This window comes from Colius striatus, chromosome 5, assembly GCF_028858725.1.
Source record: "Colius striatus isolate bColStr4 chromosome 5, bColStr4.1.hap1, whole genome shotgun sequence".
Lineage (NCBI taxonomy): Eukaryota > Metazoa > Chordata > Aves > Coliiformes > Coliidae > Colius > Colius striatus.
In genome coordinates, this window is record NC_084763.1 from 42,665,680 (window position 1) to 42,688,431 (window position 22,752).

Here is a 22,752-nt window from a genome sequence, read left to right on the forward strand (position 1 = left end):
CATTCTCTTCAATGAGCTGAAGCTTAAAAAAATATATTACAGGTGCAGTTAAGCAGAGATAGCCTAAAAAAGTAATCCATATTTCAGGATGAAAGCAAGAACATTCTTTCAAATGCACATTTTCTTTAGCAAGCTATAGATTGTTGTCTTGACTGCCCTTCATATATGGTAATCAAGATAGATGTTGGAGATGTTATAAGAAAGAGCTGTAAACACCAAAGAAAGTAGCCTAGATAAATCTTCAGCATAAATAAACCTCAGTTGGTAGGGAGCCAAACAGTAATCAGCAAGCGACCTGCGTTAAATTAGGTCATACCCTCTCTCTTCTGTCATGAAAACAACTACTGTGAAAGACCTTTAATGTATTTAAAATCCCAGTGGATGTATTGACAGTACCTTTGTCTGGACCATGCCTGGTCTCTGGTCCCTCAAGTGCTCCAGGGTAGCAGCAATATCAATCTCTTTAGCACCTGCAACAAACCACAAATTGGGCTGAGTTCAGAGCACAAGATAATCCATGCTGCATCTGTCAATCTCTTGCTATCGGGTTCCCTTTGGGCTAACAGTCCAATTGAAAATTATTACATCCATCTCTCAGCAGACTTGGCAGGCAGCTGCAATTTTTGTGTTCATATAGAAAAATAAGAGGTTGGGGCAGCTTTTATTAACATTAATTCAAAAAAAAGCCAGAGAAAAAATAAATTCTTAAAAAGTGCCTCTGTACCTAGAGCAGAATACATTTTGCAGAACCTAGAAGTCCATTGTGGCAATGCCGCCGAGTGCCCCTTTGTCGATTCTAAGAGGATGCACTGAATTAAGAGTCTGAACCACACAAACATTTATGCTGTAAAAATACGACTTAGGTGAGCTTTTGTCAACCGCAGCTGAGATTCAGGAAACCTATCTGTGGCTTCCTAGTTCAGGACCTACCAGACCATCTTGCTGCACGATTGCTGTTTCAGACAGCAAATCTACATCATCTTCTTTAGGTTATACTTTGGGAGCCTGGACACCACGCCTGTGTAATGATCGCAGCACCAGGATGCAGAAAATAGGCAAGCACAGACTAACTGTTGTGGGGACTGGCTCCCTGCCTTGGTGCAAATGGAGGTGCTTTCTTTTCAGACATGATCTGTGGAGAGCAAAAAAAGTCTTTGTGCATCTCACCTTTTGTATTACAGTCCAGAGCTTGGAGAATCCAAGGGGACAGGGAGATGCTGTTTTCCTGCTTAATTTCCTCCAGCTTAAGATGTTTCAAGACCACCTTCCTAATTTTCCTTAAGTACCTAACATGATACACATTTTTTGAAGGGATTTTGGTCCCTCCAAGAGTAGAAGTCTGGGTGGAAACCCTTTGAGCTGAGAAGTTCAACTACTGCATTTGTCTCTATCGTATCCGTATCCGTCCCATTTTGCATCTTGCAAGAAGATCAGACAGTGTCAAAGCACCAGACAGATGGGCAGAGGGCCCTGGCTCCATCTACCCTCTCCTATCCCCTGCTGCTCTGGTCATCTGTGCATTCTCCTAGGCCAGATGTGGGCCAATCGCTTCTGAAGCTTAGAAAGATGCTGATCTCTGGTCTCTCGTCTTTTGCACATACACTTTACATCATTAGAAGGTTTATCAAGGACAAGGATTGACTACATTTCTGAAATTTGCTTTAAGCAGTGTGCTCTGAAGAAGACTGTGGCCCTTTGATGTGCCATGTGACAATTTCCTATTGGCTGGCCCTAGGAAGCTCTTGGCCCAGCCTGTGCCAATCTGGGACTTCTATCTAGGAGGCATTTAAATCTCCCCAACTATTCACAGGGGTCTTGGTGCTTAACTTCTAGGCCACACACCCAAAGCATTGGCGCTGTGATAGCTAGCCTTTACACATCTAGAACAGGTACTTTTTTAGTTCCCAGGACTGGATTTGGAAGACTGGTCCCAATGCTTACCACTCTTCCACTCTTTTCATTTAAGGGTTTTAGTCTGACTGTAATTAGGTTCAGGTCAATGTAAAAATCAATGCTCCTCCTTATCCAACTCAGCATCATCTTTTCAAAAATTCACAAAAGCAACTAATAGTGAAAGATTTAATTTGGTTTCCTTTGATAAAAGACAGGAGAATATATTTTAAAATAACATAAAGAATAATTGATTTGCAATATATTCTTCATATTGATGGAAAGATATTCTTCAGCTGTATCAGAAAGTGAATTAATTAATTCAGTAAATTTAATAGTGACAACTTAGAAAAGGTATCTGACAGATATTTTTGCTAATTACCATGGGTTGGGGCATTGCATGGCTTTTGCTCCCCCTCTCCCAACTGCATTGTATGGGAATTTACAGGGATGAGCTTTGATAAAAACAGAAGTTTTATTTTAAAATAAGAAAGACAAATCCCCTTATGACAGAGCAAAGCAATGCATACTCACATATGCTGTAAAGTCTGATAACAGTGACAGTAATTATACCTAAAGTCTGTTGAAGATTTTGCAGTAGCAGTTCATCTGCAAAGCATCACTAAAAGCACATTCTTTGTAAACCCTAGCACTGGTGTAACATGGTAGCTCATTTCAATGTTCAGTCTCACACATGCATGTGCAATCAGGTGGGATTTTCCTCCTGACCACAGATGTTCATGGGAGCAGAGTTGTGTGAGTACTGTACACACTCTACAGCCTTAACTTGTTGGCCTCATTAGATTACCAGGAATTAAAATGTCCTAGTAGCATTTTGGTTCAACGGAAGAAGAATTCCCTCTTTCACAAGTTAATGTGATTTAAGACAGTTAATGTGATTTAAGGGGGTTAGAGGCAAGGTGAAGCAGAGGCAGAGATTGGCTTATCACCCTCTTTTTACCATTTCTGAATGCCTCTGATACTGTGGTGATGGGAACCACCTAAGTGTCCGAAGAGGCCTATCAACAAAACTGTGCTGCAAAGTTTGGCAGCTATTTTTGAAGAAAAATATCTTGGAACAAGAAAACTCACAGAAAGAAAAGATGAAATCAGTGCCTCAGGATAAAGCCAGCATGACTTGTTTTCTCTCTGCAAGAGCAAACCTCTCATCCTACTCCTCCACATCCACCACTCGATGTTCTGCATCTATTCCCTTATTGTGCCTAAAACAAATGAGTTTAAATATATATTGCTAGTCCACTATTAAATCTCTTTTTGTGATGAGAGCTTTTTTTTTTCTATGAAGCTTAGACTAGATTGCTGTTATGTTATGCAAATTCATCTCACTTCCACTGATATGTGGATTAGAAAGATCTCTGGTGACACAGACGGACAAAGGAGGAGATTTCCAAGGCACAAAGGGAGGTCTGAACCCAACCTGCCTTCACAGGTGACAGGGACTCAGTGTGTAACTGAGGTGTAAACTTTCAACTCTCTTTGGAATGATTTTGTTGAAACCTGACACAAGTTCAACATCTTCTTTGCCATGCTGAGACTTTTAAATCTGAGAGTACAACAGTATGGCATAACATTCTATAGTACCCAGTAATACTTTATTTATGCTTTTGAGCCATTTTAGATGACAAAAAAAAGACAGTATAAGGTATATGATGTTGGGAGAGAGTGATACCACATTGAAGGACTTTACTGTCAAACCATGCTTTTATTGAGATGGCTGTAAAATATCCACACACTGCTAAAGTATTTTTAACATTACTTATCTAGAAAGCCCATATGCAAACTAAATTTGATGCAGTGGTTTAGAGTAAAAATTGGAAGAACTTGCTCTACCGATTCCAAGGATATCCCATTATTTGAAGTGTTTTGCTCAGGCTAACAAACTATGAAGTCTAGTAATAGAGACATCGGTTTATCATCATACAAGAATCTAGACAAAGCGTTAAAAATACTAGGCTGGAGATTACTGACAACTGGAAAAGAGAACACAAACTATGTCCAAAAGGCAATATTTTCTATCTTTTCTCTCCACCAATATGAATGTGTTTGCTTAACAGTGCTACTACTTTCAGGAAAAAAAGAGGAGGATAAAAGAGGAAGTGTTTCAAGAACAAAGAACTACCTTTTCACCTTTTAACTGCATTTTACTCTGCAGGGAATAAATCTGCTTTGTGTTTGTGACAGGTTCCTTTTTCACAATGGATTTCATTCCTTGTTTTAAATGAACGTACAAATGTAACTTAGTGTGAGATGGAGCTAATGTTGTACCAGCAATATTGTGAAAAAATACTGTGTAATGTGTTATTTTGTTGTTTTTTTTTTTTAAACAGAACACGCATTTGCAGTAATTCACAGGGAGTTGGATCCTACTAGCCTTTCCCTTTCCCTTAGCAGCTCAGTGAGCTAGCTGAGTAAATACCCCTGAAAGCACTTCCACACCAGTGCAAAATAGATTTTAACTTCAGTAATTAACTATGATCTTCCTAAAGGCTTGAAGCATTCACAGAGAGTGCAGAACAATCCCACACCAGGAATGTTGACTGGATAAACTAAAAGAAAACAAGAGAAGATGCAAGTTGAGTGATATTTTGCCCCCAAGGAGAGAAGCAGTTTCTGAAGTTTAGGGTCATCTCCTTTCCAATCCTTTCTCTCCCCTCAGGCACCAATGCAGGATGCATGCTGGCACTTAACAGCTGGTGCTCCTGATTAGCAGGTCTCAAGGGGTTAAAGAGTTTGCCCTTAGATAGTCAGGTAAGTGGAGTATCCAGCACGTCACAAAAACACAGGTAAACAGCTGAATTCCCCTGTCCTCCTGCAACAAACAAGAAGCTTGCCAAATTCTGCTGCAGTAGGCTCCAAGAGGTGACTAGCAACAGTTTGCAATATTTAAAATCACAAATTACCTAACGTTAGTTTTATGACTATAATAAGGAAATCTCCCCTCTTTTCTTGTCCCCGAATATGGCAAGGGACCTATTTGGATAAGCATAAGACACATGAGAAATGCTCTGTGGAAGGTAATTCCTTCCACATTGTAGCAGCATTGCTGTCATTGGGATGGTACAAGAATAAGACAGGCAAAGTTTGAGTGCGGTAACATCTTCTAATATATCATCCAGGAAGAAAAACAAATGCATACCATTAAAAAGTGGCTTTCAGGTTCAGCAAACTACAGAGCTTTTGCACCCAAAAATGTGCCAGGGTTTCCTTTTTTTCAGTTTTAAGAACAATCAGCATTTGTTACATAAATGTATGAAAATTTTGGCTTAATCAAGGTAAGCTTTGAGATTTTATTTTTATGTAATAGGCTTGAACATATTTGGATTGAAAGTAAAGTCAAAAGTTCTATTTTATTCATTACTAATGAAAAGTGCAGCGTAGATTCTGTGAGACTGACAGAATTTTATATTAAAGCACTGTATTAAAAGGAATATTTTAGATTCTAGATGCTCTGAATTTTCTGTGTATTTATAAAAATGAAATGATCCTTAAATACTTCATCAAAGCAGTTATTTGTGGGGGGGTTCTTTTTAAATAACCCAAACTGAAGAGTTTTCTTTGTGAATGATTCACAAATACATATCACTCATAAATATTAAATTAAAAAGGATTTTTCTAGCTGGGAACAACTTTCAGATCTACCAGCATATATCCTCAAAAAGATATGATTATAACTCTGCAGAATGGCTATAAATTTGTTACTGAAAGTCCTAAAGGATGGCTTGGTCGTTAGGGGGCTATGTTTAGATACATATGAATTATCTTCCAGACCGAGACTCTGACTTCCTGCACCACTGTGGTTAAAACATTAAATTCACCCTATGTTTCACACCATCATTTATAAAATGAACCATTTTTATGTAGTAAATTGTTACAAATGCCAGTCCATTAATGATTACTAGGTACTTGGACACTAGTGAGGTGAGGATCTAGATAGACAGTCTGTTTTTTTACACAATCCCCTTTGCACCTTTCTTAGCCCTCTTTCTGTTCCCTTGATCATAAAGTGATCACAAAGCTGAATATATGATGTAGTAGTCATGCTGAGCGGTTGTAAATGTGGGATTATTATCACTGTTACTATTTCTCCTTAAGGAAATGATGATGATCTGTGTGGGAATAAGCATTTATCCCAATAGAAAAAACATGGAGTACTAAAGGGGAATCCATAAATGACCTGTCAAGTGCCTTTCTTTTTACAACAGTAAGTATATCTAGTATATCTAATCAAATATTCCTGCTCAATGCATCTTTTTATATTTATTACATGGTATAGATTCAGAATTAGGCCCTGAAGGGCAAAGCGACTTGTTAGATCACATTAAAAAATGTCTTGTTAAAATCTTGAAGGAAGAGTCCCTAATACAGTTCTACCACTGCTGTCACTAGAAGCTGAAAAAGATCCAATTAATATTTGCAAGATGCTGCTGATTGGCAGCCTTTTAGCCTCAGAGTCATGCATGGTGCAGCATTCGCAGGCAGTCGAGAGCACTGTGGAAGAATCACTTGTAATGTTATGAAATAGCAAAAATACACATGAGCAAGGAAAATAAGGGCAAAAATACAGTGTCAGCAAGGACAATGAGCTGTCTCATCACAGCGTGTCCGCAGTTAGGAAGAATACAAGTGTTTTTCATGTTTGGGTGATGACTGCATGACTCATGCCTGAAAGTGGTGCTTCATGGTCAAAGAAAAATCGAGTGCAGCAGCTTTATGCTGCCTTTATTCCCTCTCTGTGTGAAGACTCTGACAAATAGGCTTTCTTGGGTTTAGTATGGCATTTTCTGGCTCTTTTGTGTGTTCAGCTTTGCCTTAGCAAGAAGGTAGAGGGTGAACTGTGAGGAGCCAAGGACAGAAATCTCCTAAAGAAGGACAGACAGTAACTAGATCCAGGTCTGCCAGGAGCCTAATACTCAAAAAGGGCCTACCTATACTGCTGAAACCAATGGAAACAGGTGGGCTGTTAGGGGGGAGTTAGGAGTATAAATCTGCACTCATGGACTATTAGTGTCATAGCTATGCTGCTTCCAACGCTCAAGCTAGCTGGACATAGCACATATATGCTATAGATTTGCAATGCTCTTAAAGCCCTAGATGCCTCCAGCGTCCCACTGACAACTTCTAAAGGACAGCTCATGAAGCTGTTCCAGCAAGCGTTTGCCCCATTGAGTACTTAATGTTGCAATGAAACATTTAATCACACCATATGAGGGGCAAACTCAATCTGATTAAAGAAGAAAGGGTCATAACTAGGGGGAGTGTAACACCACTTCTTCACTGACCATTAGTTTTAATGGCATACTGGTAATATTTACTAACTAGCTTAGTCTCAAAGGCCCAGCCTCATCTCATCTACTCCAGCCATCCTTGAAGTTCGAATCACAGCTAGTCATCTCCTCTCTCAACAGCTAAGAGAGAGAGGGGAAGCTCTGATGGGCAATTCAGTTGCCCAAGAATCATCCTCCAGAGGCGTGTGTCACTCTCCATTGATGACTGAGGAGACCTAGACAACTAGGTTAGGTGAGATGCTTAAAGATAGATACTTGATATGGCTAAAGTGAGATGGACTGAACCTGGGTTGAAAAGAGTAGTGTTTCTGTTCTGAACGTCTGTGCTCATAAATGTTAGAATCTGTCAAATCTAACAGCATTTGATATCTGTGATTTGTGTCTGTTGCCTTCTCCTCTTCTCTCATCTCCTCAGTTTGACAATTGGATGGAAATGACAGAAGAAAAAACAACATGGAGCCATAATGAAAAGATAAACCAGATGCCATATGGTGTAGGGAAGGCCATGGAAGTGAATAAACCATTTTAAGGCTGCTACTTGTACAGTGCTTTTCTGCAAAGAGACAAAGAATATTTTCCTCCTTCACTTTTATTGTCTGAGTGTCCACTAAATAAAAACAATTGTAAATATTAGAGTTAAAAAAGGGAGCTGAACAACAGCTAGAAACTATAAAAATAAAGGCTATTTTCATTTGTAGTGATCCAGATGTCTGCTGCTGTAGCTGCTGGAGTTCTGTTATTGGTCAGGAGGATCATTTGATGCCTTTCATGGAAAAAGAAAAGCATCAGCAAAAACCTAGTGAGGGATACACTTTTAAAGATAACAAGAAAGATAATTATATCCAGGCTGGCGTTTTCATGAAAAGCTTATTCTGTCTCTGAGATAAACAAAATCTGTGTGCATGCATATATATAGTTTAGGGATGGACTCAGCGTATACCTGAAACAGTGAACTGTCTGGAATTTCAGACAGAATACAGAAGTGCTTCTATACACCTCATAATGATCCAAATTAAAATTTCACTACCTTTAATAAAAAAAATCCCAACCAACTACAACAAAAGAACCTTATGGGCAAAGCAAGCATATCAACAGAGAAGGGAGTACCTAATGTCACAGAACTGAAGTAATGAAAATGATTGTGACAGTCATATACACAGAATGTTTTACATAACGTGTTATTGTTTACACATTTTATATAATACTTGAAAACTGGATGTTATAAATGTATAAGTGCAAGTGATGTGGTTTTGTCAGAAGGTAATCCAAAGGAAGGTGATATTGAAGATAGAACACCTAGGAACAGCCTAATATTTTTAAAACTGCTACAGGAAAGCAATGCTTCTTAGCTTATATTGTTTTTAACAGTCTTGCAAGGATAGAAATTCACTACTAACACGTCAGCTTTTAAGCTAATATCCTTTGTCAATGCAGAAAAAACCATGCAGAAACCACTCACTGTAACAGAATGCAAATAGATGCTAATTTGAGGACCAATCCTTCCTCACTCCACTGTGCATGAAAATATGTCACTTCACATTCTATACCATATAGGAATTGTTTCCACACACACACACACACACACACACACACACACAGCATAAACAGTAAATCAAAGATGAACAAAGTTAAGAGGCTGACAGCAAAATGACATGTCTAAAAATGTGCCTCAGATGGTCTTAAAAAAAATCTTGGAGTTCCTTTTGGTAAATGTGAATTTTCTTAACAGAGGACACAGAAGTAGCTCACCCACATGAATCTATTAAATTGTAAGAACTGTATTTTATATTATTTCCATTTTATGTTGCATGTAGGTGTACCTTCACAAAACAGTGCATGGATCGACCTGATTAAAAGATGCAGCTATTACAGATTCATTCTTTAGTGAAGTTTATCCTTAAAAGTCACTCAATTGGTCCAGCTATAGAAGTTGTGGAATAATTACAATTTAGTTAGGTAATATGCATTGTACCCTTTACAGCCAGAAGACTACCATCTGGTCAATTAAACGTTTCTCTTCAAATCCTTCTATGGACTGCTGCATGAGATTAGCTACAAAAGAAAAAAAAATGTAGTTCCTCACTCTGTATATAAATCTCCTTTTCCAAACATTTGCCCAGCTGCTTCTCAAACTGGTAGCAGAGTACTTCTATGACCAGCTTTTTCATTTTTCCATATTCTAACCTACCCATTGTGTGAAAAAATGCCGCCCAAATTCCTTATCTGCTTGTCTCTTCCTTAGTTTCAGTCAATGACCTCTTGTTTTCAAATTAGTCACTATCTCAAGCTGCTTACTGACATCAATACATTCCTTTCAGGGTCTTCTAAGGCTCTATGGGGACCCCCCTCGTGCTCCCTTTCCCAAGGAACAGCCCATGTCTGATCAGTCTTTCTTCACAATTCATTTGCCCCAAATGCTGAATAATCAGGACTGCTTTCTACCACACTTTCTTAGTCCTAATTCTTTTTCCAATAAAAAACCCCAGAACACCAAATAACTCAAGAAATATGGTTCTTTTAGAGTAAAGGAAAAAGTCAAATAAATGACATGAATAACTTGTTTGCATTTTGATTGAAATCTCAATATGCCATAAAGGAAACCATATAAAAATGCAGTCCATATAACATACACTAGGAAAGATCAACCAACTAAATCATTTCACAACAGAAGCTTGTACAACAAGCTACATTTTAATCTTAATTTTATGAACTACTAAATGATGACTCTACAGTGTCAATGACATGTCAAAAGATTTAAAGCTTTATACATCTAAATACAGTTTGCAAAAGAAATAGAGACTGTTTTAAACAGTTCATTCTAAATAACAAGTGTTGCCTGATCATCACAGTCAGGACTGTAAAAAACTGTCCTATACATTCCCTATACACTTTTGCATGTAGCTAGGGGCCTATCTCTTGTTGTGATTAATTATCTGCTAGGAAAGGCTGCAAGAATGAGCACTATTTGCCTAATTGTGTTTCCAGGGTAACTCATTACATAAAAGTTACAATACATTAATGCAGCTCATTTGAAAAACCAGCCTTCTAACATATGATACGTTTACATAGACACTAAGAACTTCCTTCAGAAATTGAAATAGCAACATTTCAGATTTATATGGTTACAATTGCTGCTGCTGAGAACTGAGGCAGTCTTGTGGTCAGAACAAAAATGGATAAAGCAAACCCCATTTTTTTTTGGCTTCACCAGCACGCATTTTTTACCTTTTTCCTAGAGATAATAATCTCACCCAAATCTCTAAGACCAGTAATGCGATTGAGTCAAACTTAACATGTGAAAATGATTATACTTTTAGGTCCTGACCTTTTCTGCTGTAGATTTTTTTTCCATATGCCATCTATTTCTAATCCCACTTCTTGCTCTCTTACCATTAAATACCATTAAAAAAGTAAGCTCTCTTTTAGACTATATATTCTCTTGACCACTCATGTAGTATGTAAAGTTTTAATTGGAGAAACCAGAACCTAGGCTGAAGAAATATTCCCTCATTCACCAAAAGCATGTCAGAAATAGTCTGCTCTACACTTGTATCAGTGCATCCGAACAATAGAATTTTCTCAAGACTTTGCATAAGGACTCAAAAATAAGCAGACTGAATCCATTTTAACATGAATATGGGCAAGCAGTTTCTTTAATAAAATCCTTTCAGAGAGCAGCTAACCCCACAACTTCATTACGATTGTTAAATCCACACAGCAGATAAGCAAAACCTCAGCAAGGGTTCAGATTAGTCAAAAATCATTTGATCACGATGAGTCAGAAGGCGAATTAAGGAATCTTTTGTTTTGCCTTAAAATGTCATGGTATAAACTGCATCTGCTCAAGAGCTGACTCAAGACTTTCAGACAATAGGGTACTGGGAGCAAGGAAAGGACTAGGGGAGATAACCTCTGCAGCCAGCCCAGGCCAGAGTGTGTGCGCTCATCAATTATAATCCAAGCTTTTGAATGTGAGAGAATAAATCGTCGGTTCAGCTTTACTAAATCAAATCTTTTTGCTGTGTTTTAGAATTTGGGAATCAATACTTTAAAAGGATTTAAAAATTAATATTCCCTTTCCCTTTGACTCATCTCTTTCCAGCTAGTTCAAACACAAGAAAATGGATGGTCAGCAAACTTCAAGCAGCTGCTGGCTGGATTAATATCTAAAAATCAAACTATCATCTACACCATCCAAGCCTTTCAGTTCAGAAAAATGGAAGTGGGAAGACTCATAATCTGTTTTCTGTTGTTGTTTGCTTTTCATGCCAGAAACACTCAATAAAATTGTCTTGCAATATATCAAACTTTTAAGTCACTACAATAAGCCTGCAGGAAAGACATGAAATGAGAAAGTTCTCAACTTTATATCACACAAAAAGAAAAAAACCCAACCATCTCAGAGTTACTATGAGTTTGGTGTGAGGAAGGAATATCAAGTACACTAAATCTAAATCAGTTCATCTTCTCTAGTAACAAAGGATAAAACTTGTAAATACATCAAGAATATTAAAATTCTTAGTAGAAATGAGTCTTGGAAAAACAGCCTCTGTGAAAAATCCAGCAAGCATTGTTCCCTATGAAAACAATCCATTACAATTTTCTGCATCTATTTAAATCAAGGAAGCATACATGGAGTTGAAATAAATCACTTCCCAACTTCTCAATCAAAACTAAGGCTTGTCCTAAGTTGTCTGTCAGGGAAAGGACTTGGTCACAGTCTCAAAATTGTAACACCCCTTTAAAATAGTATTATAGTTAAAGTTATCATAGCTAAATCATTTTAAATAGTATTTAAATGTGTTACTGTAAGGCCAGATTCAACACTGTTTATTTTTTGTTGTTATTTTGACGGGTATTGAATCAGGGTCTTATAACTACTTCACATATGAATCTATCAAGAAAAATAATTATAACAATAAACTACATGACAAATAGCAGCACTAAGTTACTGGAACAACTAAACAAAAGGATACACTTGCATTTAAAATTTTCCACTGGCACGACACAGGAATGATAACTCTGAATAGATGCCATTGTTCTCTGACTGTTCCAGTATCTAATAAGATTATTTAATGTGGCTGTTTGGAGTGAATGCACAAATGCAGTCATTACATTTAGTGCAGAAAGGACAGTGAAATTCATTAAAAACTCGACCCAACAGGAAATCCTTCCTGATGCTGTGCAGAGCCAGAGTGCAAGCCAGCACTGTGTGCCTCTCAAAGGCAGCTGGGGGCCAGGAAGGTGTCTGCCAAGTGAGGACTCCTGTGAGCTCCATGTGAGCTCTTGCATGCCCTCCATCAGATCAACCCCCACCAAGTACATCAAGGGGGCATTTCTACCCTCAGAACCAACTTCTGCTATCCTGTGAGTGCACTAAAATAGAATGTTTTGCATTTTTTAACTTTCACTCCAGCTTTCTTGGAGGGATTGAGGCCATCAGACTGACATGGTGAGTGGGAAGCACAAAACCCTCCCCAACTTATTTTTCCCTCCTTCAGGCTTTAGAAATAGGTCCCTTGCTGGTGGTTTTCAGCATCTAAACTAAGAAGAGGGACAGCAACAGGCAAGACAGTAGAAGATAATAATTTATAATGTGTTTAATAGACTAAGTATTATCACTAATTCAATGAGCAGTAGGAGAAGAAATTGTAAACGACAAAGGCATTTACAGTTAACTGTCTAAGAGAATGCAGAGAAGTAAATCATTACTTGAAAAAGGAGCTCCTTTTTTCAACCTACTCTATTAAAAACCCCACTAAAGAGCCAAGGCATTTATTGATTGCTTTCTACTTTCCCACTGCCGAAACTAAGTACTCCTCTATTTACTTTGATTTAAATATGCATTATTGTCTACTTTCTAATAAACCAGACAGTGGAACAAGAAACTCAAATGATTCTAAGTTTATTCTTAAAAGTCTGGGGTTTTTTTGGTTTGGTTTTTTGGATTTTTTTTTGAAAGACTGAAGGCCTTAATCCTTAAAAGCCTTTATGAAAGAAATGTTACTAGATGCTGGCCTTGCAGCTGGGCCCAGATTGAAAGTGCACTTACATTTTTATGTTTAGCGCTGAAGGACTCTGAAGTTAGCCCTTGCACTCCACATAAAAGCTTTGGAAAGGGCATTCTTTGCCACTCGTGCAATTCATTCTCTAAGAAAAGGAAATGGAAAGAAAGATTTCATGTCCAGGGTTTCAGGCCTTTGATCATTTGATGAACATTGGATCCTCAACCTGGGCCTCCAGCTTCTCAGGCCAGACAAAGAAGGCCCCGGCCGCACAGGCTGGGCCTTGGTTCCCGCCCGAACAAAACCTTTGGCGGCCGCACAGTGTGACAGCCTGGGAAAGGCCCACCTCAGCAGGGCTGAGATGCCCGCTCTGCCCTTTGATCTTTCATTTAAACCCCAGCCAAAGCACCAGGTCAGGGGATTTCGCGTCGCACACCCCCATGGGCAGAGGGGAGCAGGTCAAGAACAAAATGGGGGTGACCGATCTCCAAAAAGCCCTGTGACGCCTTTCTCTGGCCAGTTTCACATGACTTGTCTGGTATTGTGAAGCGCTAAGCCCACACTTAAAATGGAATTTGACATTACATGGTACAATGGAGTCAATAAATGGCATTCTTCAGTGCTTTTACAACAAAGTCAACCCTCCCTTAAGTGGCTGAAAGCCCCAAGCTAGAAAATACTTCTCATTTACTTCTTTATGTGAGTAAATTGCATATACTTAAATCTAGTTTTCATTACGGCTTCTCATTGCTGACAACTGAAATGAGACAAACTATCTAACAAAGGTCTACATTAATTTTACGATGTACCATTGCTTCTATTTTTAAAGACAAGGTTGTCACGTGGCAGGTAACAAGCATTGGAAATATCTCCATGTTCCTTCACAGAGTGAAAACCTATTTTCCAATGAGCATGAAAAACTAATCTCATCCCACAGAAAAAATTATTTTCAGTATAGCACTAAGAAGAAGGCAAACACACAACTTCTTTTAATATCAGCAGCAAGTTACAAAGCATGCTTGTGGGCATAAAATTAAGACTATGTTTGATGAGATATGTTAACAATCACAATACAGCTGTTATTTCTAAAGGGATGGGATGTCACTATGTCCCACAGAAATGAAATACACAGAATGCAATAGATAACTGCAAAACATGGAGTGTATTTTTAAACTCTATACAAAAATAAGTCTGTTAGGAGATTTTAAACAACTATAAAGTGATTAGAACTCAAAGAACTAGATATTGTTTCTCTGTATAAGTTATGTTTTTCCAATAAATCTTTTTTCTTCAAACACACATATGTGCATAATGCCAGAGGAAGCAGCCTAACTACTCAGCTTAAGAAAGGCAAACAATTTTTTTTTTTTTAATTTCAACCTGACAGGATTTCTCTTCCTCTTTAAATGCCATTCAATGAAACGGTGATCTAAACACAGCCAAAGGCGTGAGGAAGGAGTACAATATATAAATAAAGCTGGCTATTGTCCCTTTTTAACATATTGTCAGGTTTACATTCCCACTTTTACCCTCCTCCCCTTTGAGGGCAGTATCAGTACCAAGAATTTGGTTTAGTTCTAACATACAAAAATTATTTCAGGCTATCTTAAGTACTTACCACCACGAACTATTAACCAATCAATAAAAAGTAAAGAAATGGTCCCTATCTCAAGAGAATCTATAGATATCATCTTAAACAAACAATAGTATATATTTATGTTGACAGATAATTTCCCATTTCATAAAATTACCTCTCACAGATAAGGCAACTAAGGAACAGAAAAGTTAAATAAATTGTTCAGTATTGAACAGATAGTGGCAGAACTGGCAACAGAGGTAGCTAATTTATTTTCAGTCCTCTGTCGTGTTCACTACATGAGTCTTTTTTCTCCTAAGAGACAAATCTGTGCAGCGCATAAGACCCTGTCTGGTACCAGCTCTTCTAGGTGCTTTGGTGGCAATGGGCAGCTACAAAAAAAAAAGTAATCATGTTTGACCATCATGGCTGGGTAGATGATAGAGGACTGAACAATGGTTACAAAGCAGCCCAGGACTTAACTCACATAACCACTACATATGGATTGTACAGCTCCGAGGTATCTTCCTCCAAAAACTGTAATAACTATTCTAAAGGATAAATTTAAGAATTCAAATACTTCTCAACAGCACAAAAAATACCTACTCATTCACAAAGCATTTGCACTTGAGTTTGTTGTTTGAGATTGCTATGAAAATAAAACTTAAAAACGTTCAAGAAGGAGTACAATTTGTCTCTAATTTATTCTCAGATTTTCTGTGAATATTGCTCCCCACGTTGTCATGGTAACACAAGCACATCTTTCAGTACCAAGGAAGTAACAAGCCTTTCGATTCTCACCTTTGGCCATTTTATTGAGAACCATGTCAATTAAAATGTAGGTTCCACTTCTTCCTGCACCATCGCTGCCAACAGAAAAGGGAAAAGAAAAAAATAAAGCCTATCAATGTGCATCTAGACTTAACACGAAAACTCTTAATGTTATACTGTTAACACACAGGGCGAGAGGAGAGAATGAGGGGCTAAAGGAGGGTACTGAGAGTAGAGAAAGCTTGCACTAAATTAACACAAGCTGTTCATGAAAGATTAACTGTTAGTCTGCATGGATAACAGGGCTTTATTTTGATTTTTTAAGCCACGTGTTTATGCAAGAAAAGCACTATATACGACAGTGGAAAAGTCAGTAACCCCACATCAGGATACCATTTTTGTTAAAAAAGTGTATATAAAGGAAGCTTATAGTCATTTGTATAGAAGATCAAGAACCACAGAATAATCTAGACCAGAATATTATCCAGAATGATCCTCAAACATTGCAGATTGCATTTAAACACAGGGGACTGAGGGAATGCATAGAGACCTGTCAGAGGACCAGAATACTTCATTAGTGAGGGACTGCAAGCACTCTTCACTATGCATCATAAATTACTTGTTTTTTCTTTTTACCTTTCCCCTTAATTCTTCTTTAATTGCAATGACCAGAAACAAATATTACCATTTCTGAGGAACAGCTTTAACTTTTGTCTATCATCAGCACCTCCTCAGAGATGTCAGATCAAGCCTTGGGTGGGGAAAAGCTGCCTAATCTGAATGCAGCTTGTGTCCCTTTCAGAGAGCAACGTGTAATTGCCAGCGTGATGCTCTTTTGGAGCTGCTGTTGGCAAACATAATTAAGACTTTAAGTAAAAGCTTTTTTTCTTTCCCTCCCCAAAATTTTTAAAGGTGCATGTGTGACCAATTAGACTGGGATGTAGTTTTATTAATTAAGCTGTTATTTTTATTGATAGCTCAATTTGTGTACAAGAATTAATGAAAGGAAAAATAATAGAACAGCATGAAGCACATTATTACATTCTGTTTACAGACTGGCTATGAAACTTAATTTTTTTAAGTCTCTGTAGACAGAGGTTTTTATCTCTCAGTTATTAGATCACTGCTTAGAGAAAAGGAGATAATGGTAATAATTTATTTTTTTGTATGTCTATGAAGACAACAAAGACACAATCTTATTACTTAAGATGAACAATGAGAGACAAGGCAACGATCAGGCCCCATAAAACCAAAAACTACTAAGTGAGTGGCAGACATTTCCATCTATCACAGTAAGGAAAGAGCAAGAAACTTGAATGCTCTTCACTCTGCATCAAATGTTTCTGTTCTCATGCTTCCTGAAGGCCACACAAACAAGCCTCCTCCAGAGCATTTGCGTCTGCAAAGGGCCTCCATGCATCTAGTGGAAGGGGAGTGTGCTGAACCACGTGAGAAACACATCTCCTCCCTCCTCACTCCCACCCAAAGCGGAGTGCCACATGTCAAACAACCAGTCTCTTAGCAGGAATGGCTTTCTATCTTCCTTATCTATGAGAGTATCTTCAATAAATAAGTGCAACATCCTCTTTATGACTCAGGACCTCCAATTGCAAATCCAAACAGTAACATTATTATGGTAAAGTTTTCTATTGACCTGCCCAATAGTTTGTGTACATCTATCAGACTTTGAGGCCTAAAGATAATCTGTGTTTAATGGATTACATCTCTGGATAGGTTTCCACTACCAGACATTGACCTCTTCTTCCTATGACCACTAAAAGCAAGGAAAGAAGAAATAAAACATAATTGAGTGTTAACAAAATAAATTGTGAGAGAATGCAAGGAACCACTATTATTTTGAAGGAGATTATTAAAAGTGCTACTTAATATTGGAAAGGGTGGACACACCACTTAAGTCATGGCACATCTACGCAAGATAGTTTTATTGTGAAAACAGATCCTAAGCATAATTTAGCATCAAAAAAAGTTGAATTGTATTTAATACCTTCAGCCTACCTTGCTATCTGTTTAAAAATTTCTCTAAAGCTTTAACGTGCCCATTTGTTTTTACACAGACAAATCTCTCTAGAGCTGGTTTAGAAATTGTACTTGCCTGCAATGAACAACTACTGGACAAGAGCGACCCCTGTAGCACTTGTTTACTTTTCTGAAATAAAACAGACACAAAATAATTAATTAAGCATCTTACATACTGTTTCTTGAGCCATCTGTCAAAAACAATAAGAAAAAAGCAAATATTGCAGTCTTTAAAGAAACAGTCACATTGATAACTTCCTAATATAACAAGCAGTTGTTACATACATAATCTTGTTTAAAGTTTGCTTCTGCTTTGCTCCTGTAGAAATCCCAGAAAGAATCCCATTATCACCGCTAGCTAGGCAAAATAAACAATCTCTTTCCTCAAATGCCTCTCGTCTTTGCTCCAAAACCAAGATTATCTTGAGATGCCTGAATTTTGAAGCCAACTTTTGAGTTCATGATCTTGCTCAAAGAAATATCAAGGGACATCAAACTGAATCTAAAATGAAAATCAGTTTTCCCAGAAAGACAAATACCAAATCTCTTGAAAAGCTTCTCAAAAAATTCTAAAATGTAATCTGAAAACTAAGCCCATCAGTAAACTTTGTTGTTTTGGTTCTAGTGCAAAAGCCTTATTTATATATTATATTGACACATTACTGTCTTCTATAGCATCCTGGTTAAATATTCTCAGTGGCAAGAGAATGTATGTGAAGTCAAACATTTAAAGTGCAACTACAGAACAGGTCTGCTGATACGTAAACTCAATAAAGGAATTAACTAGTGCTGAAGCAAATCAAGATACTCAGTCTAAGAGCAGAGCCCACAAAATTGGTTTAAATCTATTTAAGTTGCTTCACAAAACCCCAAATCCCCGGCCCTCTCTTCTGCTCTAGGACATATTTTGCATCTCAAGTATATTATAAGCCAAAAAAGCCATAAAATATGCACACATATGTTAACAAGGCAAGCGAATAAAGGCTAAAATGGAAAAGCACCGCTTCAGGAAATCAAAATCTTTCATTCAATGTGCTTGATGAGAATTTTGAGTTTACTGGAACTAGAAGGTCTCCTATAAAATAATTTCATACAGCAGTTTCCAAGGGATGCCCAGACTTTCCAATGGTGTCCAGTTCAGCACAAGTGGTACATAGGATCCTGACTGCTAAACTGAAGTGAGCTGCTGGAATTTGGCAACTGCGGTACAATGTTATCATGAATTTTCAAGCATAACTAACCTACTGAATCATTTAGTTCTTGGCTGTTCATCTATTCACTAACATCTGTGCTGTGAAAACATGCATATATCTTTAAACATTGCTTACAGTATAGCCTGAAGATGCCTAAACTTCTACATCTGACAGGGAGTCAGGACACCTGGAACTCAACCCAAACTAAGATGTTGAGGGCGCATGACACCATGTTTTCACATTCTGCTTTTTATTATTTAAGATTCTAACCAAATTATAACAAAATTAAGTTTTTCTAATGACTCCCTTTAAACATTAGAATTCAGGATTTTTTTTACGTTTCTTAATATTTTGCATACTGATGTAAATCATTCTGGCAGAGACATTCTGTCTCTATTTATATTCCTTGGATGCATGTAATTAAGGCAGTAGAACAACACTCTATGAAATAAGTGGTAAGTCCTTGAGAAGCACCTGGATACAGAAGTTAAACAGACCATTTATATGTCCATAAATGCATACATATGCAGGCAGCACCAAGCAAAAATTCAGTGACTTCAGCAGGAGCAGAGTTTTTGCATGAATGAATCATTCAATTCTTGATGGTCATATCTAAGCATCAATTCCTTCTACACAATATAAAGCCTGATGTTTACTTTTTGTATTGTAAATTATATTTTAAATGTCTGTAGCAACACTTGATACAGGCAGTGTGCATTCCCTTACATGCAGCTGGTCATTCTCCCCCCACCCATCATCATATGCATTAAAGAGTCATTTCTGCATTTAAAGTATTAAACAAAAGCTAGTAACTACAGAGGGATATTTAACATTTCTTTTTTTTGCTTGTGTGGTTCCTTTGTTCCTTGTATGGCACCACTAATATGACATTTGCATGTGGTGACTAGCCATCTACCAAAGTCCTAATATAATTTCAGTGACAAACTTGATCTAAACCTATCCATAAATTAGACTTCTCAGTAAATCAGACAGCCAGAGACACGTTAGGGAAAGACACCTTATGTTTGTCAGTTTTATTGAAGGCGTTTCAAACATTTTCATTATCACACATTTCAGAAAACACATTAAAACAAAGCGTTTCAATCCAGCTGGTTCATAGCTTTGCCTATATGTAGTTTATGAAAATATTTAGAAGTGTAGCAACATCTCATTTCATTCTTAGTTCTGGCTAATGAGAGTGAGCTGAAAATTCATCAGTAAGCAAAGTTCTTGAATGTTGAAGAAAATATATATTTTATATATATATACACATATACAGGAAGAATTAACTGAGAAAGAATGATTAGTAATACAAACCAACCCTTGGCTCATTGAGTGAAAAAGAAATCATCATGCAAACCATCAGCAAGCAAAGGTCAGAGGTCGTTAGAGGCTCAGAAAAGGGGTTTCCCACATTGTCCCTGCAGCAGAGTCACAGTTTCCAATGATCACTTTTGTGACTATGCAACTGGGCTCATATTACTAGCTGCAACATCACAAAAATGACACTGGCAACCGCTAATTAGCTGGCAAAATAAGAATTTGTCCATTTTTAAAGTGAGCAGTGTTAGTAAATGCCATTGCACACAGCGAGAAGTGATAGCATAATAGATATATATTTTAAGCAAAGCCCTCACATGTGATGCTAATTATCTTTTAGCTTAGCAGTCCCTCTTTAAAGTGTAAATGTGCTCCCTCTGGGCTCAAGAAATATTTAATTACACATATCAGTGCATGACTAACAAGCTAGTCCAGAGCAATAATGATTGGTCTATTGTTCAAAATGAAATTAGGACTCCAGAAGCATTTAAAACTGACCAGTGGTTTCTGTAGTAGCCTCACCTCTCAGGGACTGTCTTTTACAGATTTAAAAAGATATAGAATAATCTCTTTTTGGCAATTTACACCTACATTATGAACATATGACAGATTATTCCGCAAAGTTTAATGTATTTGCTAGATGCAAAATCATCTAAAACACCGTCTGATACACAGTAAGAGAGATGTAAGCTTTCAGTTTTCAAAGAGACTTGCAAAATTTACTTCAATAAAAATTTTAAGGTCCATATTTCCAGAGACTCTGGGCAAGGTAATTTTGGGAATCCAATTTTTCTTGGTGATGAATTATAAAAAATAGAGGGTTGGTTATGTATATGCTTAATTTCATATATGTATGTGAATATATAAATATACACACATATCCATATATATACAAACACACTGAATGCACATAAAAACATAGATAAGATTAAAAGAAATGAAAGCAGCCCCATCCTAGCACTACTCTACCATGAGTATGGTAGTGGCATCAGGCATTTACTTTGGGGGCTTAAGTCGTTATCCAGTGGAGTTTGTACTTTAAAAGGGAAGCTTCAGGTGCAAAACATGTATTGCATAAATCAATAATTCCAAATACATTATTTTAGCGATAGTGCATTAGGGGTTTTTTTTTGTCATTAAAAAAACCAAACGGCAACATCAGATGACCAAGAAAACTGAGATTCATAGACCAGCTATTGTGCATGCCAAAATTCCTTTTCAGGCGGAATTTTACTATGCATTCAGTATTATGGGTTCATTGTACAAAATCTGCACGTAGCAAATGATTACAATACCCTACACTGGACTGTGAATACATATGAAATGAACACTCAGAATTCAATTAAATCTTAACAGGTTCATTCCCATACTGGCTTTAAATACAAAGAATGGCAGCTCCACTACTTTTCTCATCTAGTTATATTTTTTCTCTTTCAAAGTATTGCACAACACTTCTTCAACATGGCTATTTAACCCTTACACAATGTCACTCTAAGAAGTGCTTTCTTGGTGATGTGAACTGTCACTTACTGTAGATTTAATCCTGCAGTTCACGCAGGGACCTCAATTCTTACAGAAGCAAGTTGGAGTCGAGGTGCTCCGAATTTCAGATGTCCTGGCAGTACAGGCTCATTTATAGGCTAGTTAAGAATTGCTGGCAGATTTCCCACTAACTTCAAAAAGAGCAAAATCAGACACTCTGTTGGCTCTGTGCTGCAGCCTCACACAGACAGTTCAGAATTTTCACTATAGAAATTCACAACAGGCAACTTCCTCGGTTCTACAAGCAAAGGGAAATCAACCTTTAAAAATCACAGTAAAATTTGAACCCAGAGAAGAAAATCTTGACAATATAATTACAATTTCGACTCCATCCGATGGTTGTGCTTCTTTCCTTGGCTACTGCTTTTGCGTTGTGACTCTGTAGCAGATGGTTTTATTCTTACCTAGCCATAGCTCCTAGTGACAGCTATACTCCCTTACTTGACCTGCGCCATGTATGACTCTGAAAAGCCTTGCAATACGTACAAGAGTACTGATGGATGAAGGGTGACATTTGGTCCTAAATTTTTTAAGGGTAAAAATTTTGCCAACAGACAACTGTGCAACCAGCCCTCGTTGGATATACGCCAGCTTTCCCCTCAGGTGCAGATGCATAACTCTGACTGGCATCAGCCAGAGCTCCCAGCACTTACTGAAAGAAATGAGTCTGGACCTTTTGAGCACTGAGCCCCTTATAATCCCTTTGAGGGGTTATAGATAATATTGTAGTACAGAGAGGGAAACAAGGCTATCCCACAGGCCACTTGTGGATTGAGAACCAACTCCCCAAACCTCCTAGAGATTCTTTTCATTAGTCATAAGCACATCGCTGTGGATTAGCTGATACATGCTAACACCTACACATGATGCACTGGGCACAGTTTGCAATCAAATGAAGATTATTTTGCTCCAGTATTTAACATATATGGCTTTAATTTTCAAATTAAAATTTAGACAGATGCAGCACACATTAGAAGAGGTGGCAAGGACTTTCATAGGTTTTGTCTTTGAACCCTTGTATTTTAAAGCCACATTGACTTCCTTTAAAATTACAGAGGGTATGCTTTGTCAACATTTTCATCTGCTTTCTCAAATTTCCACCTTCCTTCAGC

At 37.6% G+C, this 22,752-nt stretch overlaps 1 protein-coding gene across 1 annotated transcript in view; it reads right to left on the minus strand.

The window, feature by feature from the left end:
* PTPRN2 (protein tyrosine phosphatase receptor type N2) overlaps positions 1 to 22,752 on the minus strand; it is a 656,903-nt gene that overhangs the window by 5,055 nt on the left and 629,096 nt on the right. The window contains exons 20-22 of the mRNA XM_061996660.1: positions 17,662 to 17,715; positions 15,579 to 15,643; positions 397 to 470 (exon numbers count right to left, since the gene is read on the minus strand). Of these exons, the coding sequence (XP_061852644.1) occupies positions 397 to 470; positions 15,579 to 15,643; positions 17,662 to 17,715 (193 nt within the window). The remainder of the gene's footprint in view (positions 1 to 396; positions 471 to 15,578; positions 15,644 to 17,661; positions 17,716 to 22,752) is intronic.